This window comes from Suillus plorans (genome assembly GCF_016647745.1).
Source record: "Suillus plorans strain S12 chromosome Unknown HD556scaffold_2, whole genome shotgun sequence".
Taxonomy (NCBI): Eukaryota; Fungi; Basidiomycota; class Agaricomycetes; order Boletales; family Suillaceae; genus Suillus; species Suillus plorans.
Window position 1 is genome coordinate 1,398,651 of NW_024537386.1, and position 22,168 is coordinate 1,420,818.

Below are 22,168 nucleotides of genomic sequence, written 5' to 3' on the forward strand. Positions count from 1 at the left end.
GGACAGGCTATGCACACCGGGATGATGGCAATCTCTGTAATCGTCTAGTAGCTGATTCAACGCGCGGCTTACTATTTCACCTTCCCATCATCACGGACTCATTATTCGGTCCGCTCCTGACGAATCAAACACGTGCTCTCTATAGCTTTAGTCTTTCGCCATGGCAGAGGACCAAGCCATAAAACACTTTCAAGAGCTAGTCTCCTCTGACCTGACCACCGTAGACCCAACGTCTATTCAAATCCGTGCCAATGCTCTAGTAGCTCGTCTCAAAGCCCTCAATAGAAATGCAAATGCTGCAACAAGAGCATGCAAGCAAGCAACAACAGAGGCCCGCCATGACATGGATCAGACACATCTTGGCCTCCAGAATCTGCTTTATGAAAAGCGTCATCTAGAGAGGGAGATCGACAAATGCAGGCAATTCGCGTTCGTTGTTCTTTATCTGTCCCTGCAAACTGTGCTGACCGTTCGCACAGTTCCATTTACCAGGACGTACCCTTGTACTCCCTGTCAGAGTTCAAAACTCTAGCACCACCTGAAGCGCGCTCAGATGATGTGCTGCAGAATGTTCATCAGCTAATGCTCAATCGCCTAAGCTTCGAACTTGTCGAAAGGCAGAGGCACGTTCAATAGATAATCTACCGCATAGATCTTCGTGTCTCATCATTAACAACAGACTCGATCAAAAAAGAAAAGAACTCACAGCACAGAAGGAAGAACTCCTTAAGCATAGTAAGCTTAAGCTCGCAACCGTGGAAAGTGTCAAAACACAAATAGAATCACTCATGAAGGTGCGAACAATCTTTTGTCTTTTCACTCCTGCACTCACGTTGTTTCAACGAACGTTTTGCAGGCCGCCGCAGACATACAGAAGAGAGTCGATGAACTCGTACCGGCGCTCCCACCATCTACAGCAACGACTCCCGCTCCTACTTGAATATTGCTTGCCGAATCCACTCCCGAGTTACCGAATACCTCTCATCAGTCCCGCGGTTGTCTAAGCAAAATACATTATGACACACAGTGAAGTTGGCACTACACAATCCCTAATTATACAACACGGCAAAAGGGATGAGATGTTTCCAACCATTGTCCAGAGGTGATAGGGATAGAGGTCATCAAATATCAAAAAGACGAGCGAAGAGGGTATCCCCGCGAAAGGACGAATTGAATGATGATGGCAGATAACAAGACAGAATTGAGCAAGGTTAGGTGAAGTACAGAATGGATATGTTATGTAAAATGATATGAGTGATGTGTGGAAACTGAGTGATGTGCAGAAACCCAGTGATGAAAAATGCGGGAGAAAGGCATGCCGGCGAAAGAGGTATCAGGATTCTTGCTCTTCATCCTCACTGATGCTGCCGATGTCACTCATCTCCTCGTCTGCTTCGTCTTCATTGCCGTCTTCTGCGGCATCCATAATATCCTTTGTTGCGAAACGTTGTACGTACTCTGAGCAGGAATGGGCGTTATATTCTTGGCGACGATAGGCGGAAATAATCTTACCCTTGACCTTTGCCTCGTATTCCTTTGGGTGTCGCATCATGAGCGCAGCAGCTTCTCCGTTTAGTGGATCGTTAGGATTAGGGTACCGCAGCAGTTGTGGCAAGAACACCTCGAAAATGTTGATCATATCTATGAAAAGGGGACAGATCAGCGACATAACCGGACGTGCGTCAACCGCACCGCATACCGAACATTGGCGACCACGTCTGATTAATAACGTCCAGACATACGGAGCCACTCCTGTAAAGGGAACGTATAAATCGACATTTCGGGAAGCATCGCGATAGCCACTGACAACTCATCTATGTTGGGATGAAAGATCTTGTTCATAAAGCCTATGCTTGGCGACTTGTATGGATACTCCGCTTGCAACTCTACATGAATCTTCCATATACCACCCGCGAAGGGTGCTGGTGCTGATTAATCCGACGTGCACGGAAGAGTGATTAGGAAACGTACTTTCTCCCGGACCATAGAAGCGGACGTAGAACTCGCGCATGTTGTCGTTGACGAGGGTTACCTCGTAATCCGACATGAGCCTGGATTGTGAATCGTTACATCAGTGAGGGTGCGAGTCACCTTGAGGCAGGTGGTCTTTACAGTTTCATGACATCTGTCTCGATACGGCGCTTTGTTGAGGTGTGTCTAGAATGAAACCAAATAAGTTTGAAACGCAGCTTTCTGAAGAACAGACTTATCATGTTTACTAGAATACAAGATGTATGGGTTTGTGGAAGACGCAAAGACTGAAGTCACTTGGACCGTGACAATCGCTGGCGACTGGATGCAATATAAGGCTAATCTAGTGGTACGTCTAATACCGTGGTGTCGGAGATATTCATTTCAAGTACCGAGAAAAGCCGGGTCATGGTCATTAACTGTCATTATATTCCAATTGATACTCCCCTGGAGTAGACTCTACAACAACGCCGCCGTAGAAAACAAGATATACACTCGAAGATTAGTGTTACAACCTCGTCACACTCAAGACGCCCCGTTACATCCGCAATCCATACAAACCGACAAATACCAGGATCGATGTACATACTCAGTAAAAGGTCCACTCCTCGACAACACAATAAGCATCATTCGGGTCGCATGGGTATGGTTTACGGAATCCAGCTTGAGGCTTATATTGTTGTCGGACATAACTTGCCGCGCCTTGGAGCCGTTCAGACGCTACTGCAGGTTGCCTAGCCGCTGCTGCCGCAACGCCTCGACTGTCAGCACCGACAACATTGCTTTGAGCAGCACCAGTGCTCGACTGGAACATGTGGCTTGGGTGTGCCAAGTCGATGTCGACACTACCTTGGTTCCACGCGCGCATAGCCAAGAGGAAGGCTAAGACGAAAGACCTCTGAATTATTATCTCATCATATTGAATGGGATAAGCTCACCGAGCCAGAATGCCCCAAACGCTGCAATCAAGATTAACTCCTCCTGTCCTTGCGACAGGACTCTGTTTTCCCCTCCGGTTCGGTGGTGTTTCACTACCCTGTCTTCAGATCAGCTTGCTGCTGGAGATAAATCCGATATTGGCATACAATACGATAAGTGCCCCGATCGCTAAGATCGTCACTGATGTTTGGGTCAGATGAATAACCTCTGTAAACGATCATTCGTTAAAATACTACTCTAAGCGCCCAAAATACAACGATACTTGCGAACCGAGTGGGGCAAAAATTTCATGATCACATGGCCCATCACCAGAGCAAAAATGCCTGCAGATCACGCTAAGTATACCATTCGCATATCATGAAGGCTCATGCACGCACCTTTGAGAACATGCCTGACCGGGTGGTCTGTAAACAGAGCCATTTCGTGACGATAGAAGTAAGAAAGAAGTGGAAAATGGGTGGGTGGGAATCAATGACCAGATGCTCCTTGTATTTTCGACCAGCAGAAGCCCATGAGGCCGAATTACCCTGGATTACCCTTCTGGTTCGGACACGAGGTACACATTTCATTCTCCATCAATTGTTCTACGTAATAGTTCCGGGACCAGCCGACATTGGCAAATCGTGTGTGCCAAGTACTCTAAGTACAATAAAAGTACAATCAGAAAATATCGTGGGCTCTCGTTCCAACACGTCGAATCTGCAGGCATACATAGAAGTATGTATGATTTCCAATGTTAACACCTAGGCCGGCATGTGAGTGACCATAGGCTGGCCACCATTAACACCTGGCTGAACCACGACGGAGTGACCAGGCATCTGTTGAACATGGTATGCTCCCATCATTGGATATGGCTGACCGTATCCTCCATACATTGGGGTTCGCGGGTATATGGCTTCAGTGGGGTATCCTGGAAATTCTCCAAACCAGCCTAGCTGCGAGATATGTTCCCGCCATGCATAGTACCGGCCACAAACGACCGCACGCGACGTAAGCGTGATCAGGATAGTGAAGAAGAATACAACTGCGATGGAAGGCTTCAGTATATGCACTATGAACGTAGGAAGTGGAGCACACATAACACGAATAGAGTCCACGATAGGGCTTCAGTGACCTTCATTTGGTAGCAATATGATCGCGAAGAGACTAGTGTTATGTGAGCGTTGAGCTTTGATACGTGCAGAAATGTCGCATTGATCACTTACTACTTCCTTTGGTTGTAGGCTGCTGTGTTTGGAGTGGGTAGCATTGCTGATATCCGATCACATCCCTTGAGCGTGGAGTTCATAACCGTTCATGCATCAAGAAACTATGCACTTACGCAGACCATGCACCCAATGCTGTTGATTCGAACCGATAAAGTTAGTCGGAGAAAGAAGGGTAAAGGGTAGCACTGCCAGCTTACCTAGCCACAATACACCGACGATGAAGTGGAGCGTCACCTCCACTATCGGCTGCGAGAACTGCATTCTGTAAATGCATAAGCTAATTAAGGCGGATCAGTAGTGGGTCCAACTCACATCCATAGAAATGCGAAGATGGTGGCTGATGGTGGAATCAGGGCAAAGATAACGAAATCACCTATAAGACGATTGAGGCGTCCATATAACCGATAAAAATGTGGCAATACATACGATTGATATGCGGGAGGAATAATCTTGCGAAGTTGGCCGACAATCCGAGGACAGCCGCAGAGAGTAGAAACGCAGTTACTGGATAGTATCGATTGATCAATCAATTAGGGTCGTGGATTGTGCATGAGCGACATACTATATCCAATGCGCCTCATGGTCACAAACATGACAGTCATGACTGAAAAACCTCGTTAGGTTTCAGGTATAAGGTGGTAGTTACGTGAATTGAAGGTATGTCGTGTCGAAACAATGAGGAAAGAAGGAGAAGGTAACTGAGCACAGTGCAATATGTATATGATATAAACGTTGGTTGAAGGATGATTCGGATGAATTCGATGATTGAATGCTATATTTGGCTATCAATATAGCTGCCTATAACCAACAATTGGAGTGCCTCATGGCATCCTTCAGGCGCTCAAACGCGACAACAACATGGCCCTGCAGGCAAAAACGGAGTGTGTCGATTGTCAATTACATAGAGATTAGTCGCCATGAGTGGTGAAAGTGCACTCCGCACAAACCCGTCACTTGTAGGCTACTTCCGGCCCGCAAGACGGATGCGTTGTCAGGCAACGCTATTAAAAATCATTCAAGAGAATATCATGATATTGACAGTCCCGTGCTATAGTACAAACTGTATTTATTAGTTTTCCCAAGTAAACGCAGATCATGACAGTCTATGCCAATAAAACCCAATTGTGAAACGTATACAGCGGTCACCGCCTGGGTGACGCATCCCTCTTATACTTGTCCGACGCGCGTGCCGGCGCCGGGACTTGAGCTGACCATCCGGGGTAACGTGAGTCCCCGCGTCTTGTCTCATTCTCCCAGGGCGCTGAGGCTTTCTCATCGTAGGTCTTGCCTCTTGATCGTGACCGACTGCTAACGGGCGCTGGTAACTTGGACATAGTCTTTCCAAACCACGGGTATTCAGTGACCGCAATGTACCACACATTGCGGTTGACGCGGAAATGATGCTTTACCGCGAGCGCCAGCAAGAACAACAAAAACGCCAATACTGTGGTAGCTCGAGATATGCTCCAAGACATGGATTCAATTCACTTACTGAGAATAAGATTGAAAAGCGAGAATGCCTCCAGAACCCGGTACTGAGCCTGGTATGTCTCTGTAGAGACTTGGGGACGAATGTTAGACTTCCCTATGAACGGACATACACTTGTAACTTACACCCAGGAACATCGATGGGAGAGGTCTCTGCATCGGATGAATAGCATTCTACGTTGGCGTTCTCCGAGTCAGAGCTTGCTAGGAAGGCACCCAAAGCTGGACCGGTCAATCAGCGTCCAACCGCTATTAAGCCCGTGATTCGCGTACCAAGCCAGAAAGTCCCAAGCAGTCCGAGGCATCCGAGTTCGATTCTCGTGGAGATCGGATTGCTGGTTCGAACCATGCTACATCCAAGCCTGTGATCCCAGTCAGTGCCGATGCGCCGTGTGAACTTTACATCAACTCACAAAATGATGAGAATGAGCATGCTGACACTACATACGAAAATGGTGAAAGGAACGAAACGAGCTGCCTTCGCGTAAGTTACGATCTATGGAAATATGCAGCAAACTTACTGAGATCTGTGATGACCAGTAGACTCTGGAAGTGAGCTGCAATAGCCAGGCAGATCACTGTCCAAATAAAGACTACGCCTGTCATCTAGTGAGCAAGGCCGTAATAGACCCCATGAATATGAGTGCTAACCGTAAATACAAGTCCTAAAGATGTTAAATTTTGATGGCATCGCTTTCCCCGTGAATATTCTTGAGATAGTAGAGAGTGTAGGGAGTCGCTTGTGACGGGACGTTTGGCGTTCCCGAGTATAGTGATGCTGAGGAGGCTGGTTATGCAGCTGCTGGCGGGTGGATTGATGTTGGCAATTCAGGGGAAGTGGACGTGCGGGCCTCATGATATAGTACGGAAAGTATGCGTACACGAGGTGGAGGGGCGTTTGATTCTCGTAAATCTAACTTGTGACGGCGTGGCGTGTACCGTGCAATTCAAGGCGTGGCAGACCTCAACGATCAGGAATCCGGGGGAAACACGAGTCGTGCGTCCGCTCAAACGCAGCAGGAAAGTCAGGCATTCTTTTAACGACTGAAAAATTTCGGCCTTCTAAGCAATATTGTGGAAGACAGGTACTAATCCGCGTAAACGCCTCGAGGCAGATCACTTGACAGAGTAAGTAGAAACGCCCGCAAGTGAATTTTCCTTTTCTACCCTACAAACAACGTACAAACATGTCAAAATCAACGTTTCATCGCTATCGATATCTCATTTCGGAGCATCTCTCCGATACTTGCAAACTGAGCCAGACATTCAGGATTTCGCAGTGTAGCAGAATTCACACTCGAAATTTGGGCTCCATTGATGATCTGGCCAATTTTCATTACCACGAATCCTTCATCAAATCATAAGAGCATACCTTTTTAACTGGAATCTCTACGCGCTTCCCGTTCAAGGTATATGGGATATCGTCGACTTGGATTATCTATTAACCCCCCGCGGATAGTCAGTCAACGTTCCGGGGGACTGATAAAAATGGAACACACTCGAGCAGGAACATGGCGTGGGCTCCGTCGTGATCTTATTTCCGATCTAATCTTCTGCTCCATTTCTATTGATAGCGTCCGCTTGCCATAAAGCTTGACGAATAGGATCACGCGCTCATCTGTGCCGCCTTCAATGGACTGCGCCACAACCAATGCATCCTCAATTGTGTCGTTCGCGTTCCGTTCTTCAGAAAACGAGAAGCACATTTCAAGGACGTTGTATATTTCAGACGATCCGAATCGGATCCCTCCAGGATTTCTATGAAATGATCAGAACGAAAGGAGTGTGAAAGTAGTATACTCACAGGACCCCATCACTTCTTCCTAGCATGATGAGTCCACCTCCATTTCCATGCTGAGAAGGTGTGATCAGCACGTGGTCTCCGTGATCTAATCCAAATCAAGTTAGTAAGGGGAGGCGCAATCTCATGATCCGGGGCGCGTACACCACACGTCCTTGTATTCAGCGAAATAGGATAGACGAAATCTCTTTGCTGCAGCCTTGACACTCTCGTCCGTCCCGAAACCAGCTAGGGGCCAAAATCCGATGGGCATACATGGAAATGGTCTAACGCATACCAACTCGCCAGCCTCGCCAGCTTGACAATTGTGCCCGTCATGAGTAAAGGTTTCGATTGCCATTCCCAGCATACGACATTGGATTTCCCCACGATGTACCGGCAGCGCAGAACACATCCCGGCAAAGAGTGAGCAGATGTCCGTGCCTCCTGAAAGAACAGTTCATGGCGCATGACAAAAATAACTTTGTAGATCATACCTGTTATAGACGCGAGAAGTACGTTGGGGTGAATACGTTCATACACGTAGTCGAAGAGCGCATGGGCCAATGGCGAACCAGTCGAGTAAATATGCCTCAAGCAAGTCAGGTCGTGATGGTCACGAGGCCTGTAGCCTATCCGCTGTTGCCATTCAAGCATTGGTATTCAATAATTGCCATAGTTAGGGTGGCTGCTCACCGATAACTGATCAAGGTATTTCGCACTCGTTCCGAAAATGGATATTTGCAGTTCATCCACAAGATGCCACAGATAAGAGGGGTCCCTCAGAGGACTCCCATCGTAGAGTACTAGCGCACATCCGATGCTGAGACCGCTTACTAGGAAATTCCACATCATCCATCCTCTACAACACAACAAGTTAATATGCAGACGGTTTGGGAGTGAAACGAACAACTTACGTCGTGGTATAATAGAAAAAGACGTCTTCAGGGCGGAGGTCTGCACAGATTACAAATTCTTTCTTCGCTTGTAACAACATTCCACCAGCCCGGTGCACAATTGGTCTGCAAAAATCAGCATGATTTAACAGGTTTGCTGACTACAGTAACATACTTGGGGCGACCTGCGGGAACCAACAGAGTTCAGTGTTACTGCGTTAGAATACGGGTATGTAGGGCTACACACCTGTTGTGCCCGAACTAAAAAGTATCCACAGCGGCCAATCGAAGCTTTGACGACACCACTCGATTTCTCCTTCTGCAGTGCGGCCCAAACAGCTGGACTTGCCCTTCGAAATGAAGGAGTCCCATGAGACCCAGTTGGTGTCGTCCCACGCGGATGCGTTCCTTGCTGACTGAATGACGATCACGACTGGGTTCAGCGAGCATCGCTCGGAGAGTCCAGAAAGAAGAGATTGTAGCTTTGGCAGATGATGGTGTACTTTTCCGTTGTACCTGCATGACTTGAACCACAAAACCCTAATTTACCAGGGGAGCGACGTACACGACGGCATCGACCGCAAAAATCACTCGAGGCTGTACTTGCTCAAATCTACAAATTATCAAGTGTGTGCGACAGCATTTCGATAAATTCGCGCACCGCTCTAATACTCCCTGAGTCCCGAAGTCTGCTGCTGCACTGACCCAGATGCACCCTACAAAGGTCAGCAAAAAGCAGCAGTGGCAGAAATGGTCTACCTATGGCGGTGGCAGCTAGACAGGCGATGACATTTTCCTGACAGAGGGCGTAAAGTTAAGAGTAGGCAGTGTACCTTTAGCTGGCAGTGACGTACAATACAATTCGAGGAGTACGAAGCTACTCGATCCCCGGGCTTCAAATCGAGCGTTAGCAACGCTGAAACCAGGTCAGCAACCATCGCGTAAAGGTCGGCATATGTGACACGCCGATGAGGAGGATTCGGACACTCGGGGGTGGGCTCAGCTAATCGGTCATGATTATCGCGTAAATCAACGAATATGGCTGTATCAACGTACTTGCTTGTATAAGCGCGAATTTATCTGGCGAACGACATGTCAGCATGTTCTCAGCCCAGTTGATCCTCGCTTCGCTGAACCATGGTGGGTTTGCTGCTGGGAGAGCATTATTATCGACGACACCTTGCCCTTTATAGCCGACGATAGCGACTTCATCCCATACAGTGTCCCAGAATGAATCGATGTGGCCGATAGACCATTGGTAGAGGTCAAAGTACGAATCTAGCGCAAGTCCGTATTTCTTATTGACATTCGTGAGGAACGCAACGCAACGCGAGGTTCTAGCATCGGGAGGCGCGAAAAGTAGAGGTGCGCCAGGGGATTCGGTATTCATGCCAGACACTTCCAAGAATCCAAAGGACAGCCTTTCACCAAGACTGTCACAAGATCCGGGAGGGTCCGGTTGCACAACTTCATCGACATCATTCGGCTCGGCGTTTGATATTGCGTCGTCTTCGGAACCGAAACATGAACCTAGCTATCTAGTCTTATTCGTATAGAAAATTATTATTTCAAAAGTAAATTCTTTGAAGGAGAAAAACCAGAAGGCAGACCGAACCAGTGCTAGTACTAGTAGAACATTAAAGCTGTTTTTGATGCAGAAGAAAGCCTGTGTACTGCAGTGCACAAGCGCATGATGCGGCCATCCTTCTATTGCCAAGCCTTAACATGCAGTGTATGATAACGATAAACAAATCAGGCGATATCAGTTACATAATAATTAAGTGTTTCGGGTAAAAAAAAATAATTATGGTGTCATCCTGAGGAGGCAGTTTAACCCCTATAAGTACATAGTCGGTGCTACGTGGGTGCGTCAGGAGCTATCCGACTCCTTCCTCGTTGTCCAACATCGGCCTGATTCCCGTCCAGAGATTACGGCCATGGATAACTTTCTTGCCCCACACAGCACAGAAGCAATGGCACACTCCAAGCTCAGGTACGCGGTATTGCATCGTCACAAAGTCCACCTTTTGACTTGAAATTCCAGCGAGGACTGGTTAGACTGGGACATCAGTCGTCCTTCATTTGACGAGTCTCTTGTCGCCCATTGTGCTTCTTATCACGCGTTCGACCGTTATTTATCTGGAGAGGATCTCTTCATCCCCCCTCGTTTTCCGAGCGAGCTCGAACGAGTCCTGTATGTATTTCCACGTGTGATATCGGCCACAGCAGTGCTAACACCGACACAGACGTCGACACGCATACGACTCTATCCATAATTCAATCTCAAGATCTCGTCAAACACTAAAAGCCGGGGGATACAGCAGGGTATGGTGTTTCTTCTCGTTTCATCGTTCGCTCGCTGAAGTTTGAACTGGTCATAAGACTTGTCATTTTGCAGAGCAGTCTATCCGCAGTGTTCTTAACACAGAAGACAATGCGAGGATATTGCTCGCCTGGCACAGGCCCAACACTGCTCCCTCCCCCATGACTGTGGATATGACCCATACTACTTCGGGAATAAAAGTTTAACTCGTCTCACCCACGTAGACGTTTGGGTATGGGCATTCATTCATTCTTTGTCGCCATCATTGCGGTGTAAATATGCACCATGTAGTATCATCACAGCAACATTCTTTGGAACGCAAAATTACTGTAGACATTAGGCTTTTACCTTTGTATTTTGATAGATAGGTGGATGATTAGTACTCTACGGAATCGTCAACATATTAATTGCAAGCACCCGACATGCAGTGTGATTTCTGATTGATGATGTGGGTCACGGTCCATGGTAGGTAGTGCTCTCACACTTAAGTGTACTAGTAGGTCATGGAACTCGAGTACTGAGTCACTATTCAAAGTTCAAGCGCTCAAGCACGTGGCATATTTATTCTCAGTGCACCCATATCTAAAACGTTGTGTCATTAATATCGTTGAGCTACGCTGAAGGTGCGAGTCCTCGATGACATTGTTACCACGCGTACTTAATAAGTGTGACTCATTGTCGCCACACAACGTACTCGCTAGCCAATGAATATCGAACGATTGATGTAATTCGCATCTAATTCGCGTCTAACGCAAGTCAACGTCAATTGTTCAAGTTGATCCGAGAATCACCACGTATATGCCTTGCATTTTTTAAAGCTCGACGATTGAGCGATTCTGGTTCCCTAAAATATGAAGAAACGTACCCTGTGGTTAGCAGGCCTTTGGTGTGGGCAGGCCCTGGCCGCGCCGCCTCAAGTTGTCTTGCACGCGGCTCCGAGTACATCCGATCGAAAACTTCATGGACGTTTCCTGCACATCACCGATATTCATCCCGACCCATACTATGCAGAGGGTACTTCTCAGTCGTCCCAATGCCATCGAAAGGAACCGTCAGATAATGATCAGCGGGCAGGATATTATGGGACACCCTTCGGGTCAGTCAAAGTTTTTCCTTTAGTCGCATATCCCAACTCGAACATGCTTCTGCAGCACCTGTGACTCGCCTTGGTCATTGACGAATATCACGTTCGAACATCTAGAGGAGCATTGGAGCTCTGAGATAGACTTTGTTATATGTACGCGTGCTCATCGTTTGAAATTTCCTTTCCCGCGCTGAACTTGAGGTGTCATAGGGACCGGTGATAACGCTAGGTAGAGTCTCGGTAGTCACCTGGAGTCCCTTTTGACAACAGATCATCCAGACATGACGAGGACCATGAGATACCTCGACCACTTGACGAAGTATTTGCTCTTAATCGCGCCGTTGCAAAGAAGATGGAAGATGTATTCCTCAAGAAAGGAATACCGGTTGTTCCAAGTTTGGGTGGGTTCTTTGCGCGGTAGTCCCGAGATTGCATATTCATCGATGCTGCTGTCCATGAATAGGAAATAATGATGTTTGGCGTGAGTGCTTATATTTGAGTTTTTTGTGGTGAATGTCTCAGAGTTGTCGTCGGCTTGGCAGCGCACGCGAGTGGTTTCTATCTTGACGATCCCTTTGTCTTTCTAACATCCACTACTACAGAATACTTTATCTCCAGGTGAGTGCCACCGGTGTTGACGGATTTGACTCTCGGCTGACGTCGGTTAAGGTCCTAATGAAATAACGGATGAGTTTGCGTCGTTCGTACTCTTTGATGTCTCGTTTCATTCGCTGAGATGTATTGGACAGCATATGGGATGCATTTATTCCGTCAGGGTTCAAGACCTCCTTCCGAGACGGCGCATATTATGCACTAGAAGTGATACCCGATGCACTTGCGGCGATTAGTCTGAACACAATGTATTTCTACCATAATAACAAAGGTCAGGTCCCTGATACCTGACCCGCCTAATATGCTCTTTGACATGTAAAATTGACAGCTGTGAGAGGGTGTCTAGTCGGTGATGCTAGCGACCCCGGTAACTTGCAGTTTGACTGGCTGGAAGAACAGCTTGAAATGTTTCGGGCTCGGCAGATGCAGGTATGACGCATTGGCACTTTTTAGGTGATAAAATAACATGGCGTCGATTTGACAGGTGTGGGTTACTGGTATGCCTTTGTTGTAAACGTCATACCTGTCTTGATGCCGAATTTTCAGGACATATTCCCCCGTCTGACTATCACTACTTTCCCGAGTGTGTAAGTGCTTCAGTGGGCTGTGCATGCACGGGTGATTGACGTATGGTTCAGTACTACCGATACGCGGAGCTGAGCCTGAGATATCAAGATGTCATTTTAGGCAGTTTATTTGGTGTGAGTAATGTTTCAAAGTATGTCGCCGAACAAAGGGTTGACAGTGCTTGTCTAGCACTTGAATGTTGATCACGTAAGTGGCTCCCTTTATTTAATTGACTCTAATCGAGACTCGGCTGTAGTTCTACTTTGTCGAGGCCGCCGATCTCAATATCAGCCCTGAAAAGGACGGGATGGTGCCTCATAGTTCCGAGGGTACAATCTTTGAAGCATTGATGACCAACTTTAAAGCCCTGGCGAAGGGGTCAAAGCATTTGAATTATGACGACTATGCAGTAGTCACGGTCAGCCCATCATTGGTGCCCAATCCATATTTGCCCAGCTTCAGAGTGTTCAGCTACAACATCTCGGGGCTGGGATCGACGACTGTGGGTGCCGTCGGTGAAGACGAGTATCTCCTGATGACAAAGAAGGAACGAGCCTCCCGATGGAAGCATTTACCGTATCGTCATGGTAATGATGGGAACGATGGCCGCCAATGCATGGGTGCGGGATATCGGGACTCGTGGAGGTGCAAGCTTCGTCCCTGGCGCTCTGACAGCCACGCTCCGTCGCGGCAAAATACGTTGTGGACACCTTTGGGATATGCGCAGGTGTGTCATGTTTCTACGAGTTTTGTTTCATTTGGAGTTAATAAGGAAATTAGTATTACATACCTCAACTTGAGGAATATGATGAGAAAGACGGACCAAAGTTTAAGCTGGAATACTTAACGTTCCCGATTTCGAGCCTGCACCTCACGGAGGGACCCGTACCGCTGAGAAATTTACCCAAGTCGCTCCGCGAAGCAGGGGTAACGGAATCAGAGCTTGCACCGTATGAACTGCGTGATCTTACGATACCGTCATGGTTAGATCTAGCCTGCGAGCTGGGGAAGCCGCGGGAGAAAAAGCTCCGAAAGCGGTTCAAGAAGTATATGTATATGGGAGGGGAAGATATTTAAAAGGGGTGAGGCCGGGGTGTCCGTATGATTGATGATCAGTTTTGATACGATGTAGGAGGATTATTATTTTTTTCGGTATGGCGGTGTGGGAAGTGCGCGGCGGCGGTGTAGAGGAGATTCGGATTATTATTTGTGTTTACTTGATCAGTTTTGTTGATTCTTAACCCGTTCTAAAACGGCGTTGTTGCCTTGACCACCGACCACATTTCTGTAGTAGTTCCTAGAAGATCTCGTCAGCGTTCCTGCAAACCTATTACTGCGTCTTTCGAGGAGGCAAAATCTATCTTTTTTGCTTACTTGCTCTCCCTCTCTATCATTCATATTGGCCTAGCTCAAGACTAGAGTCCTTTTGAGTCTGCTATTTCGTTTTGCACTAGAGCAGATACTCACCCATCGACTAAAAATCTTCTCTTTTCTGCCTTACCATCTGCCAGTCAGCGGCGGCTTCTGTCTCACAAAACCAAATCTCTTGTCGTTCATTCAAAATCGACGGCTGGACCGACTATATTTGCCTTGATCACTACATCGGCATCCACTTTCATTTATTCCCTTTCATCAGCAACTCTCATATATATCTATATGGCTGCCGTCAACTTGCAGACTATGTCTTCAAGTATCCCTTTCGACTTTCTACCACTCAATCACCCACATTCAAGATCAAATTCTGTCTCTTCATCCTCTACTCATTCGCCTAATTCTCGTCCTCATTCTTCTCAAGGCGGTATGTCAAGAATGTCATCAGGTTTACCTACCTCATTGGACGATCACTACCGACTCTCTTATATGAGCGCTGATCAGACCCGCCACACCTCCTTCTCACTTCCTCCCTCCGACATGACTCCCCCTGGTCAATCTCCTCCAAACACTAATATTACTAATCCTGCGCTTAAAGGCCATATCCGTCAAACTCATCTCAGAGCCCGGGCTGCTGCTTCTCCGTACCCCCGTGATTCAGAAAGTGTCCACTCTTCATCCAGTGAAACAGACGACATTTCCATGTTCCTTGGAAATCCCTCAGACTACCCTAGCATGTATGGGCATGGCTCTACCTTGCCCTCTAATCAAGAAACTATCCACACCGCTGGCGCTTTTGGCAGGATGTCTTTGGGTCCTGATCATCAATTGGAAAAGCTCGCTGCCAATGTCCGCGTCGCAACAACAACCAGTGCATCTGATAGAGCTAAACAAATTTTTGTTCAGGCTTGGTGAGTTCATGCTGTGCTTTTTACTCACATACCCATCTTCTCATCATTTTACTGCGCCCAAAGGTTGACAGCAAATTACGCGCCTTATCCAGATGGCAATGTACCCCGCCAGGGTCTTTACTTTTCGTACAGACGAGTGTGCGATCAGTACGGGATTCCTCACATTAATACGGCTACACTAGGAAAGGCTATTCGTCTGTGTTTTCCTACTATCAAGACACGGCGCTTGGGTGTTCGCGGAAATAGCAAATATCATTGTGCGTACACTGCTTCAGTGCCACATCTGATGGTGATCGGAAGAATTCTGATTGACGCCACGTTCGGCCAGATTGCGGCATTCGTCCCGCTACTTCGGCTGAAGCCGAATGGCTTCAGGATTACATCCGGAAATCAAACAATAGTGCTGGCCAGCATTCCATCAACGCCGCTCGTGCCGCGCAAGAATCTTCCGACAATCCAAATAAAGGCGAAGAACGGTCCGACGAAGATGAAGATGAAGATTCCGAGGGATCCAGTGCATCGAAGAGAAACTCGTTGACCCTTTCTGGAGACCTCAAGGCTACTGGTCTCACTTATGGAGACATCAGTGACAAAACACCTACTGCTAATAGCTTGCTCTCTCAGGCACAAGCTGTTGCGAGAAGCAACACATATCCAAGCCATGCTTCTATCCGTCGACATGTCAGCCAATCGGATCCAAACCTCACTGCACAATCTACCATGTCGCTTGGACCTGGCACTGGAGCATCTTTCGTACCATCGCAGCAGCATATGTCGGTCCGCCATATGCCACATTTCCCGTCCATCGAAGAGGCGATAGGATCTAACTCTGCATCTCCGCAGAGCATCGCTGCTCGTGAGGTGTGGGGATGGTTCCAAGACCATCTCGATGCCGTCCTCGAGAGCGCTCGTGCTTTCAGGTTCGACCAATTCGAGATGCACCTCCGAAGTTTCTGGTCCAGCTTGAGTGGGACTCATCGAGAAGTAGTGCATGCCCCCGCTATCGCTGGTCTAATGGCCAAAGCCGACGCAATTCTATACGATGTACGTCCGGGATGTTGCCTTGTCTGGCATGTCTCATTGACCTTTTCGACAGGAAATACTTGAGTTTTTAAGGTCCCAAATGCTTTCTCCGATCGCTCCTGCTGCTATGACTAGTCTTAGGACGTTGGCAAGCAAAATGGAGAAGATCCTGCTTGTTGCGCTGGAGGGATATGGCAACACTTTTGTTGAGCCTAAGGTCGAACTTGGAGCGCGGTTTGGCCATCTTGTTTGTATGTGACTTTCTCGGCACTTTTACTGGCTTGGCTCATATTACTGCAGTGCGCTTCTTGGACATATACCAAGTTACCCAAGCCCTCAATACCGTATTGACGAACCAGAAGCAGCTTTCCGAGATGCGCCGTTCCTGGCAGAAAGTGGACTTTGAATCTGTCCGCAATCAGTCTGCTCTTGTTTGCAATTGTCGTCACGAGGAGCTTGTTCAGCTTCTAGAAGTCGATTTCGTGGGCATGATGGACAGCTTGGCAAAGACTCCAGAACCGGTTAGGGAGGTCATGGCTTGGGCTGACAAATGTTGTGAGAGGCTCATGGGACAGCGGATAGGAACTGGTGATGATCGAGGCACCATGAGTTCCCGAAGTGTCTTGATCCGCTGGGGCTACGTGACCAGTCAGGTCATGAGAGATTTGGTAAGAGCTCCCCTGATCATTCTTCTTCCGTTCACCAATAGCCACTAGACCATTCGCAGCGACCCAGCCTTCGGAGCCTTTCAGATCATGAAGCTGTTCTTAGAGTAAGTCCATCTATTTTCCTTTCGTGAGATGTCGTTAACGTTTCACCTAGTGATTGGATTGCGGTGAACGTCCTGCGCAGCGTGGCACTTTCCACCAACTCCGTGGCCGCATCCGTTGAACCAGTCATGCAGCAACAGTTCTTTTCATTATCTCCCATGGCCGGCCAGGAAAGTTTTAACACCATGGAAACGCGTTCCGCTCAACACGTCATGAACCATACCCCGACCACCTCCAGCATGCTCGCAGCTTTACAGCAGGACCCATTCCCGACCGGCGCGCTGGACGCATCATCTTCTGGATTTAATGCAGATGCATATGGAGGTTTGAATTATATGGATACTTCAGTTCAGCCGGATGATTCTATTCCTCCCGTCCACCAGTCAGGCCTTTCATTCTCTGACTATGCACCCGGGAACTCGTTCGACGTTGCGTCATTTGCGACGCAAGATTTGGGCATGAATACCTCTTCAGGTACTAATGGCGAGCAAGATCGCGAGACTGAGTCCGTCAAGACGGAGGCTGGGCCTTAGTCCCCGAAGCTCGATTGAAAATTATACCACTCGGTCAAAGATAGTATCTCCAGTGATTGTATATGTTCTGTTCCGTCATTTATTCATACCTTGTCAGTGTCCTATCTGTATTGCCACTTTTGCTCCGTCTCTTCCTCTTCTCGTACTTTTATTGTATAGGTCTTCATTCTGTTGAATAATACTGATTCCTTCCCGCTCCGGACATAATTTGCAGATATAAGTAGAGGCGATCTGGTAGTATAAGTGTGAGGTATAAAAGATGCTCCGATTCAGTCTGTGCCTAGTTCTCCTCAGCGTCATTAACCTGAACCTCCTCAAGCTTCTCCTCGACCTCATCATCAATCCGTGGAGTTGCGCTACCCGAAGGAGTGAGAGCAGGTTCTAGAGGCTCGCTACCGCCGTTCGGTGGGGATACGGTCACGCTCCGCTTGCCATTAGGCTTGGCGCCATTCGTCAGACGTCGGATCTCCGCCTCGGCTTTAGCTACGTTTTCCGCTGTTTGACGAGCTTGGTTAGCCTCAAACCAGGCTTTCTTTGTCTTCAGGTCCTCAATAACGCGAGGAACATCAGCCTGGTCCGTCGGAGGCGGTATAGATAGCGAAAGCAGAGCGGATAATTGGCCGTAAGGTAGATGAATGGCGCTGGTATCAGCTGGAGAGGTGGCTTTGGGGGTTTTCCTTCCTTTCTTCCCTTTCCCAACGAAATACGATTCTTCATCTTTCTTTTTCAGTGCCACCATGGTCTCCCCAACTGCATCCACCTGTCGAATCTCCAACTGCGGAACACCAGAAACATCGGATTTGGTTGGTACAGATGAGGATGACGACACTACATTGCCAGAGGACTTCCCAGAGAAAAAGTCAATGAGAGTCTGGCAGTCTTCAATCTGCGTTTGGAATGCAGGCATTGACGCTTCTTCACGCAGACCGTCGGCGATTGCCAATTTCCTCTGTGCTTCTTCTGCATCACGTTGAGCACGAGCTTTCTCAAGACGTCGAGCGCGGTCCTCGTTCACCTTGGTCCAATACCGGTCATTCGCCTCGCGGAAACGATGTGCTGCCTCACGCTTCTCATTGAAGAGAGCGTTTAGTTGTGCTTGAATACTGTCTCGTTCTTCGAAAAGCTTGTTTCGGCCTGCATACGCCTCGTCAGATTCCTTTTTGAGTTCATCCAGTTCAGCCTTGATGGTATCATAACGCTCAGATATTTCCTTGGACTCCGGGTCATCAAGCAGCTTCTTCAGTCGGTCGGCTTCTTGACGGTCAGCTTCAATCGACTCTTGGTCTGCCTGGAACTTTTCGACCATTCTACGCGTCCGACGAGTCTGGCTGATCTCCTGAAGGGCACGCTTTTCATCCACAACTTTCATACTACCAGACTCCACTTGCGTTTCCAGGTGGCTGAGAAACAAGAAGCGTCAGTAGAGGGCAGTGTGCTGTCAAGGGAGTAGGCATACCTGATATGAGCGTCGACATCTGCTGTGGTTTTGAATGGTGTTTTGCCACGAGCAGCTTGCAGGTCCTTTATCTGCATGGCACATTTCGTCAGGAAATAGTGAATGCGGGTCGATACCAGCCGAACCTTTTTCTGAATACCATCTTGAATCGTTTTGAGCTGCTCGTGTGTCTTGCCTCGGTTTAACTTATTAGATGACTGTTGACCGCGTATGCTATCCAGTTCAGCCTTAAGAGCTGCCCGTTTGTCGTTTCCAGTATCCGACTTATTTGTCGAAGATATTTTTGCCCGGACGGCAGCCTAAGCGTGGAGTTGTGATCATGAGTCTCGCACCGAGTAGGGAATCGAGTAAAGCGCGCACAAGTTTAGTCTGCAAGCCATCGATTTCAGTCCTGATTCTCTCTTGCTCTGCATCAAATGCAGCCTTGTCTGGCTTTCCAGAGCCTGTGACCATAGGCCCACTAAGGTCGGTTTTAGAAAAAGCGGGTGACGAGGGAACCGTAGAGTCAGGTGTCACTTTGGCACTGTGAATTTTAGCAGCACCGTTGCTGGCCGACGATTTAGATTTTTGAGCGGGCATTTTAGCAGGAAGAGATCGTAAGAACGGAAAGACCAAGCCAAGTGGGTAGAGCAAGTTGCACCTAGTTGTGTGTGTGTGTGTGAACTTGGGCGAGCGTTTTTATTTTATGTAGTCAAATTGCCGCCTCGAACTCCGGTTTCCGGAGACACGTTGACACCTAGTGCGACGGTGCGTACTCTTCTCATGCATGAATCCAAGATAATTAAAGAGATATAAAATACACGATTGCCAACACAGGTAAAGTTAGAATACAATCTTGTGGTCTAGCTTTGCCACCTCTTTTCGACATTCTTCATACAACTCCCTGTAGTCATCGTCCTTCTCTGCCTCAGCATCTTTCTTTTGGGCTTTGCGCTTCTGGTCAGGGCAAATCATAACGCAACTTGTTGGTCGTTTTGTTGAGCTAGCATGGCCGAGCTCCTCCTTAGACGTCACAAAGACATATGGTATCTGAGCTTCTTCTGAGAGTACTGGGAGGTGAGATATTATATCTATGGGGTTGATATCTGCCGCCAACACGAGCAATCTAACAAGATATCAATTAATTGATTTGATCAATTGAAGACGAAAGAGCACGTACCCCTTTTCTCCTTTGCGAATGCCCTTAACGACTTCCTTTACACCTCTTTTAACTTGCCGTGCTTTCGAAGCTGAAAAATAATGAGCAGATGAACCAGAAAGCAAAAATAAGTAGGCGAACCCTTTTTGATCGTTTTGTGCAGCTTTTTCACAAGCTTTTTCTGTGCCAATGGCTGCGCAAGAGGAGATAAATCTTCCAATGGAATGGTGATTTCTTTCTCCTTCTTCGCTTTTTTTGGGGACTAATATGATATGCACATGAGGACACTTGGAAACATGCGAGGCACTCACCTCCGAAACATCAGCCATTTCTACATCTTCTGCATCTGCATCTGCATCTGCCTCTGCATCATCAACTTTTGGCTTCTTCTCCTTTTTCTCTCGCTTCTCTGATTTGTCCTTGGGCATGTTGCGAGAGCTGACGCCGTAGCAAGGGGATGCTGAAGACAAGAAAGTTCGTGACTTGACCAATAATCATTCGTCACAAGGTCAAGCTGTCACGCTTCATAATTCAACATATACTTTGAGATGGTACCCTTGTAAGCGAAACGTTTCCTACCGACTTGCAGTGACAATTATGTGTACATGTGTTACTACTACTAGGTCCAATCACCGAGTATCAGTTTCATCATTTCCTGATGGCACATCACCACTGCCCCTGAGTAAGCTAAGCCAAATCCAATTCATCCCTCGTACTTCGGCGTCATACCACCAATTAAGAGCAATGGTAGTTGGGCCAGATTGCTGTACGTAGTGCCACCAACCAACTGGTAGGTACAACGTATCTCCTGCTTCGAGTGTGACATGCAGTGGATGAGCTTCTGAAGGCAGTGATCCAGGAAGGTCCGGGTTGATCACCGAAGACCAGCGAACTTGAGGAGTATCTGAAGAGGGTATGACACTCAGACAGTTACTATTGTCGGTATGACCGTAGACTGCGTGAGGATACATCCGTTCTGAGGCAAACTATAACTGTGATTCGCATAGCATTGACAAGTCGTGTTACCTTGAAGACACCACCCTTCACAAGGTGGTAGAAGCGTGAAGTGTTTACTTCCACGTATCACAGTGTATATATTCTCGTACGGATCTTGCCACCATGGGAGATGCGGACGGGTCTAGTGCGCGCCATTCAAAGGCCTAGTTATTACTTACCGCTATGTATACTGGTTATGCTTTTACTGTTCCCGATCCAAAGGTTTACGGCGTCAGGATTTCTGCCTGTGTTCATATTATAAGTGAAAGGACTCAGTTTAGCTGAGTTCCCAACCTAGTGCTTCGGTGACCCATGGGATGTTACTTGGAACATCTCCCCTAAGGGCACCAAATTCTGATGAATCGTCGTTCGGTGACTCAAAGAAACGGCTGGAATACATATTCCCATTTTGCGATTGGAGATAGGAAGCGGAGAGGTTATCGCTGTTTCGTTCTGCTTGAAATGTGGATTAGCTCGTGTTCAATTTTTAGGAGGTAAACGTGTGCAAGTGCCTGCGTTAAGTTGCTCGAGGAGTTTTTCCATCAAAACTTTCTCGATAAAAGGCTCCACGAAAAAGTGCCTGCCCCCTGGGCCAGCTGTAATAGCGTCTGCTTGCCTGCTCTACCCTCAGTCACAGAAGCGCTCAAAGAAATAAACACTCGCCCGTTGGGTGTGATTGCCACTGATATAAGTTGGTCTTGCAGCTTGGTCTGCAAATAATCATCGGTCCATCGTTTCAAGGCTGGGATTTGGAAACCTGAACTTCATATCACGGGCTGTTCTAAGCTGTCTATTGACATGAGGGGACCTTTGATGACAACAGGCCTAGATATGTGGACTAGCTGTGCAAACTCCGCTGCTGTGGGAGGGCTTTCGAGTGTTTGAATTGATGAGCCATTCATATCTAAGTAAATTTTAGCCAAAGAATCAATAAGATCAGCCTAAGAATGAATTCCGTTACCATGATACTCTTGTGATATCCACCTTGCGATATCGTGGGTTAGGCTCGGCGATGCTGCTTGATCCAACTCCAGGGCCATCTGTGAGGCTCTGCTCAAAGTCTGTGCCAGTATGATCGCGTGAAAGTCCACAAATTGCAAGA

General features: G+C 47.7%; 13 protein-coding genes across 13 annotated transcripts; 5 read left to right on the forward strand and 8 right to left on the reverse strand.

Annotated features, from left to right (window-relative positions):
* Positions 1–32: 32 nt before the first annotated feature.
* On the forward strand, positions 33–1,137 carry HD556DRAFT_341963 (Fms-interacting protein-domain-containing protein). Its single transcript, XM_041310323.1, has 4 exons — positions 33–429; positions 480–623; positions 680–794; positions 857–1,137. Exons 1-4 carry the CDS (start codon positions 161–163, stop codon positions 938–940), a joined length of 612 nt encoding a protein of 203 aa, XP_041167262.1. The 5' UTR covers positions 33–160; the 3' UTR covers positions 941–1,137.
* HD556DRAFT_341479 (ubiquitin-conjugating enzyme/RWD-like protein) lies at positions 933–2,138 on the reverse strand. The gene is made up of 5 exons (XM_041310321.1): positions 1,972–2,138; positions 1,808–1,922; positions 1,700–1,752; positions 1,513–1,641; positions 933–1,458 (listed from the first exon to the last, which is right to left on the reverse strand). The coding sequence occupies exons 1-5, from the start codon at positions 2,045–2,047 to the stop codon at positions 1,334–1,336; spliced, it is 498 nt and encodes a 165-aa protein (XP_041167263.1). The 5' UTR covers positions 2,048–2,138; the 3' UTR covers positions 933–1,333.
* A 211-nt stretch (positions 2,139–2,349) lies between these two features.
* On the reverse strand, positions 2,350–3,457 carry HD556DRAFT_1523126 (uncharacterized protein). Its single transcript, XM_041309210.1, has 5 exons — positions 3,288–3,457; positions 3,177–3,233; positions 3,057–3,117; positions 2,910–3,007; positions 2,350–2,853 (listed from the first exon to the last, which is right to left on the reverse strand). Exons 1-5 carry the CDS (start codon positions 3,328–3,330, stop codon positions 2,561–2,563), a joined length of 552 nt encoding a protein of 183 aa, XP_041167264.1. The 5' UTR covers positions 3,331–3,457; the 3' UTR covers positions 2,350–2,560.
* HD556DRAFT_1324094 (uncharacterized protein) lies at positions 3,458–5,054 on the reverse strand. Its single transcript, XM_041301469.1, has 8 exons — positions 4,681–5,054; positions 4,545–4,622; positions 4,431–4,491; positions 4,316–4,380; positions 4,232–4,250; positions 4,116–4,180; positions 3,988–4,056; positions 3,458–3,934 (listed from the first exon to the last, which is right to left on the reverse strand). The coding sequence occupies exons 1-8, from the start codon at positions 4,718–4,720 to the stop codon at positions 3,654–3,656; spliced, it is 678 nt and encodes a 225-aa protein (XP_041167265.1). The 5' UTR covers positions 4,721–5,054; the 3' UTR covers positions 3,458–3,653.
* A 78-nt stretch (positions 5,055–5,132) lies between these two features.
* HD556DRAFT_1324098 (uncharacterized protein) lies at positions 5,133–6,362 on the reverse strand. Its single transcript, XM_041301470.1, has 7 exons — positions 6,258–6,362; positions 6,128–6,205; positions 6,020–6,080; positions 5,880–5,968; positions 5,733–5,828; positions 5,611–5,679; positions 5,133–5,562 (listed from the first exon to the last, which is right to left on the reverse strand). The coding sequence occupies exons 1-7, from the start codon at positions 6,295–6,297 to the stop codon at positions 5,261–5,263; spliced, it is 735 nt and encodes a 244-aa protein (XP_041167266.1). The 5' UTR covers positions 6,298–6,362; the 3' UTR covers positions 5,133–5,260.
* Positions 6,128–6,731, forward strand: HD556DRAFT_1324106 (uncharacterized protein). The gene is made up of 2 exons (XM_041301471.1): positions 6,128–6,205; positions 6,258–6,731. The coding sequence occupies exon 2, from the start codon at positions 6,382–6,384 to the stop codon at positions 6,652–6,654; it is 273 nt and encodes a 90-aa protein (XP_041167267.1). The 5' UTR covers positions 6,128–6,205; positions 6,258–6,381; the 3' UTR covers positions 6,655–6,731.
* Positions 6,732–9,990, reverse strand: HD556DRAFT_1324118 (acetoacetate-CoA ligase). Its single transcript, XM_041301472.1, has 15 exons — positions 9,339–9,990; positions 9,137–9,285; positions 9,042–9,078; positions 8,944–8,998; positions 8,848–8,895; positions 8,530–8,798; positions 8,458–8,467; positions 8,304–8,408; positions 8,083–8,248; positions 7,884–8,025; positions 7,552–7,833; positions 7,411–7,495; positions 7,106–7,364; positions 6,979–7,044; positions 6,732–6,928 (listed from the first exon to the last, which is right to left on the reverse strand). The coding sequence occupies exons 1-15, from the start codon at positions 9,670–9,672 to the stop codon at positions 6,803–6,805; spliced, it is 2,133 nt and encodes a 710-aa protein (XP_041167268.1). The 5' UTR covers positions 9,673–9,990; the 3' UTR covers positions 6,732–6,802.
* A 120-nt stretch (positions 9,991–10,110) lies between these two features.
* Positions 10,111–11,120, forward strand: HD556DRAFT_1324129 (uncharacterized protein). Its single transcript, XM_041301473.1, has 4 exons — positions 10,111–10,275; positions 10,327–10,476; positions 10,529–10,607; positions 10,665–11,120. The coding sequence occupies exons 1-4, from the start codon at positions 10,220–10,222 to the stop codon at positions 10,809–10,811; spliced, it is 432 nt and encodes a 143-aa protein (XP_041167269.1). The 5' UTR covers positions 10,111–10,219; the 3' UTR covers positions 10,812–11,120.
* Positions 11,121–11,456: 336 nt separating this feature from the next.
* Positions 11,457–13,945, forward strand: HD556DRAFT_1436740 (Metallo-dependent phosphatase-like protein; the record flags this gene model as incomplete). The annotated part of the gene is made up of 16 exons (XM_041305602.1): positions 11,457–11,701; positions 11,757–11,842; positions 11,900–11,918; positions 11,969–12,090; positions 12,153–12,170; positions 12,212–12,240; positions 12,292–12,307; positions 12,359–12,389; positions 12,439–12,572; positions 12,630–12,730; positions 12,786–12,798; positions 12,848–12,888; positions 12,940–13,002; positions 13,058–13,075; positions 13,125–13,595; positions 13,649–13,945. 16 exons carry the CDS (start codon positions 11,457–11,459, stop codon positions 13,943–13,945), a joined length of 1,704 nt encoding a protein of 567 aa, XP_041167270.1.
* A 290-nt stretch (positions 13,946–14,235) lies between these two features.
* On the forward strand, positions 14,236–17,616 carry HD556DRAFT_343223 (uncharacterized protein). Its single transcript, XM_041310326.1, has 7 exons — positions 14,236–15,150; positions 15,214–15,407; positions 15,479–16,194; positions 16,247–16,424; positions 16,474–16,841; positions 16,890–16,945; positions 16,996–17,616. Exons 1-7 carry the CDS (start codon positions 14,525–14,527, stop codon positions 17,474–17,476), a joined length of 2,619 nt encoding a protein of 872 aa, XP_041167271.1. The 5' UTR covers positions 14,236–14,524; the 3' UTR covers positions 17,477–17,616.
* On the reverse strand, positions 17,349–19,654 carry HD556DRAFT_343519 (uncharacterized protein). The gene is made up of 3 exons (XM_041310327.1): positions 19,293–19,654; positions 18,933–19,231; positions 17,349–18,876 (listed from the first exon to the last, which is right to left on the reverse strand). Exons 1-3 carry the CDS (start codon positions 19,509–19,511, stop codon positions 17,757–17,759), a joined length of 1,638 nt encoding a protein of 545 aa, XP_041167272.1. The 5' UTR covers positions 19,512–19,654; the 3' UTR covers positions 17,349–17,756.
* Positions 19,655–19,754: 100 nt separating this feature from the next.
* On the reverse strand, positions 19,755–20,498 carry HD556DRAFT_1224262 (RNA-binding protein; the record flags this gene model as incomplete). The annotated part of the gene is made up of 4 exons (XM_041296945.1): positions 19,755–20,037; positions 20,092–20,161; positions 20,212–20,332; positions 20,382–20,498. 4 exons carry the CDS (start codon positions 20,496–20,498, stop codon positions 19,755–19,757), a joined length of 591 nt encoding a protein of 196 aa, XP_041167273.1.
* Positions 20,499–20,699: 201 nt separating this feature from the next.
* HD556DRAFT_1225466 (cupin-like domain-containing protein) lies at positions 20,700–22,106 on the reverse strand (the record flags this gene model as incomplete). The annotated part of the gene is made up of 8 exons (XM_041297016.1): positions 20,700–21,046; positions 21,097–21,180; positions 21,246–21,311; positions 21,361–21,522; positions 21,567–21,682; positions 21,724–21,823; positions 21,875–21,970; positions 22,028–22,106. The coding sequence occupies 8 exons, from the start codon at positions 22,104–22,106 to the stop codon at positions 20,700–20,702; spliced, it is 1,050 nt and encodes a 349-aa protein (XP_041167274.1).
* Between the last annotated feature and the right edge of the window lie 62 nt (positions 22,107–22,168).

Bases quoted from the DNA above. Each gene is read 5' to 3' on its own strand.
- HD556DRAFT_341963 (XM_041310323.1), top strand. From the start codon at position 161: ATGGCAGAGGACCAAGCCATAAAACACTTTCAAGAGCTAGTCTCCTCT. The intron at 430-479 runs GTTCGTTGTTCT...CCGTTCGCACAG, and splicing joins GACAAATGCAGGCAATTCGC to TTCCATTTACCAGGACGTAC. The intron at 795-856 runs GTGCGAACAATC...AACGTTTTGCAG, and splicing joins AAATAGAATCACTCATGAAG to GCCGCCGCAGACATACAGAA.
- HD556DRAFT_341479 (XM_041310321.1), bottom strand. From the start codon at position 2,047: ATGTCGGATTACGAGGTAACCCTCGTCAACGACAACATGCGCGAGTTC. The intron at 1,753-1,807 runs GTCAGTGGCTAT...TTCCCTTTACAG, and splicing joins CATCCCAACATAGATGAGTT to GAGTGGCTCCGTATGTCTGG. The intron at 1,642-1,699 runs GTATGCGGTGCG...CCCTTTTCATAG, and splicing joins GACGTGGTCGCCAATGTTCG to ATATGATCAACATTTTCGAG.
- HD556DRAFT_1523126 (XM_041309210.1), bottom strand. From the start codon at position 3,330: ATGGCTCTGTTTACAGACCACCCGGTCAGGCATGTTCTCAAAG. The intron at 3,008-3,056 runs GTATGCCAATAT...ATCTGAAGACAG, and splicing joins ATCGGGGCACTTATCGTATT to GGTAGTGAAACACCACCGAA. The intron at 2,854-2,909 runs GTGAGCTTATCC...CTTTCGTCTTAG, and splicing joins GTTTGGGGCATTCTGGCTCG to CCTTCCTCTTGGCTATGCGC.
- HD556DRAFT_1324094 (XM_041301469.1), bottom strand. From the start codon at position 4,720: ATGACTGTCATGTTTGTGACCATGAGGCGCATTGGATATA. The intron at 4,492-4,544 runs GTATGTATTGCC...ATCGTCTTATAG, and splicing joins ATTCCTCCCGCATATCAATC to GTGATTTCGTTATCTTTGCC. The intron at 4,057-4,115 runs GTAAGTGATCAA...ACATAACACTAG, and splicing joins GCCTACAACCAAAGGAAGTA to TCTCTTCGCGATCATATTGC.
- HD556DRAFT_1324098 (XM_041301470.1), bottom strand. From the start codon at position 6,297: ATGCCATCAAAATTTAACATCTTTAGGACTTGTATTTACG. The intron at 6,206-6,257 runs GTTAGCACTCAT...ACTAGATGACAG, and splicing joins CTTTAGGACTTGTATTTACG to GCGTAGTCTTTATTTGGACA. The intron at 5,680-5,732 runs GTAAGTTACAAG...TTCGTCCCCAAG, and splicing joins TCCCATCGATGTTCCTGGGT to TCTCTACAGAGACATACCAG.
- HD556DRAFT_1324106 (XM_041301471.1), top strand. From the start codon at position 6,382: ATGCTGAGGAGGCTGGTTATGCAGCTGCTGGCGGGTGGATTGATGTTG.
- HD556DRAFT_1324118 (XM_041301472.1), bottom strand. From the start codon at position 9,672: ATGAATACCGAATCCCCTGGCGCACCTCTACTTTTCGCGCCTCCCGAT. The intron at 7,496-7,551 runs GTACGCGCCCCG...GATTTGGATTAG, and splicing joins TGAATACAAGGACGTGTGGT to ATCACGGAGACCACGTGCTG. The intron at 7,365-7,410 runs GTGAGTATACTA...ATCATTTCATAG, and splicing joins GGAAGAAGTGATGGGGTCCT to AAATCCTGGAGGGATCCGAT.
- HD556DRAFT_1324129 (XM_041301473.1), top strand. From the start codon at position 10,220: ATGGATAACTTTCTTGCCCCACACAGCACAGAAGCAATGGCACACTCC. The intron at 10,276-10,326 runs GTACGCGGTATT...TTGAAATTCCAG, and splicing joins ATGGCACACTCCAAGCTCAG to CGAGGACTGGTTAGACTGGG. The intron at 10,608-10,664 runs GTATGGTGTTTC...ACTGGTCATAAG, and splicing joins AAGCCGGGGGATACAGCAGG to ACTTGTCATTTTGCAGAGCA.
- HD556DRAFT_343223 (XM_041310326.1), top strand. From the start codon at position 14,525: ATGGCTGCCGTCAACTTGCAGACTATGTCTTCAAGTATCCCTTTCGAC. The intron at 15,408-15,478 runs GTGCGTACACTG...ACGTTCGGCCAG, and splicing joins CGGAAATAGCAAATATCATT to ATTGCGGCATTCGTCCCGCT. The intron at 16,946-16,995 runs GTAAGTCCATCT...CGTTTCACCTAG, and splicing joins ATCATGAAGCTGTTCTTAGA to TGATTGGATTGCGGTGAACG.
- HD556DRAFT_343519 (XM_041310327.1), bottom strand. From the start codon at position 19,511: ATGCCCGCTCAAAAATCTAAATCGTCGGCCAGCAACGGTGCTGCTAAA. The intron at 19,232-19,292 runs GTGCGCGCTTTA...CTCCACGCTTAG, and splicing joins ATGGCTTGCAGACTAAACTT to GCTGCCGTCCGGGCAAAAAT. The intron at 18,877-18,932 runs GTATGCCTACTC...CTTGTTTCTCAG, and splicing joins GATGTCGACGCTCATATCAG to CCACCTGGAAACGCAAGTGG.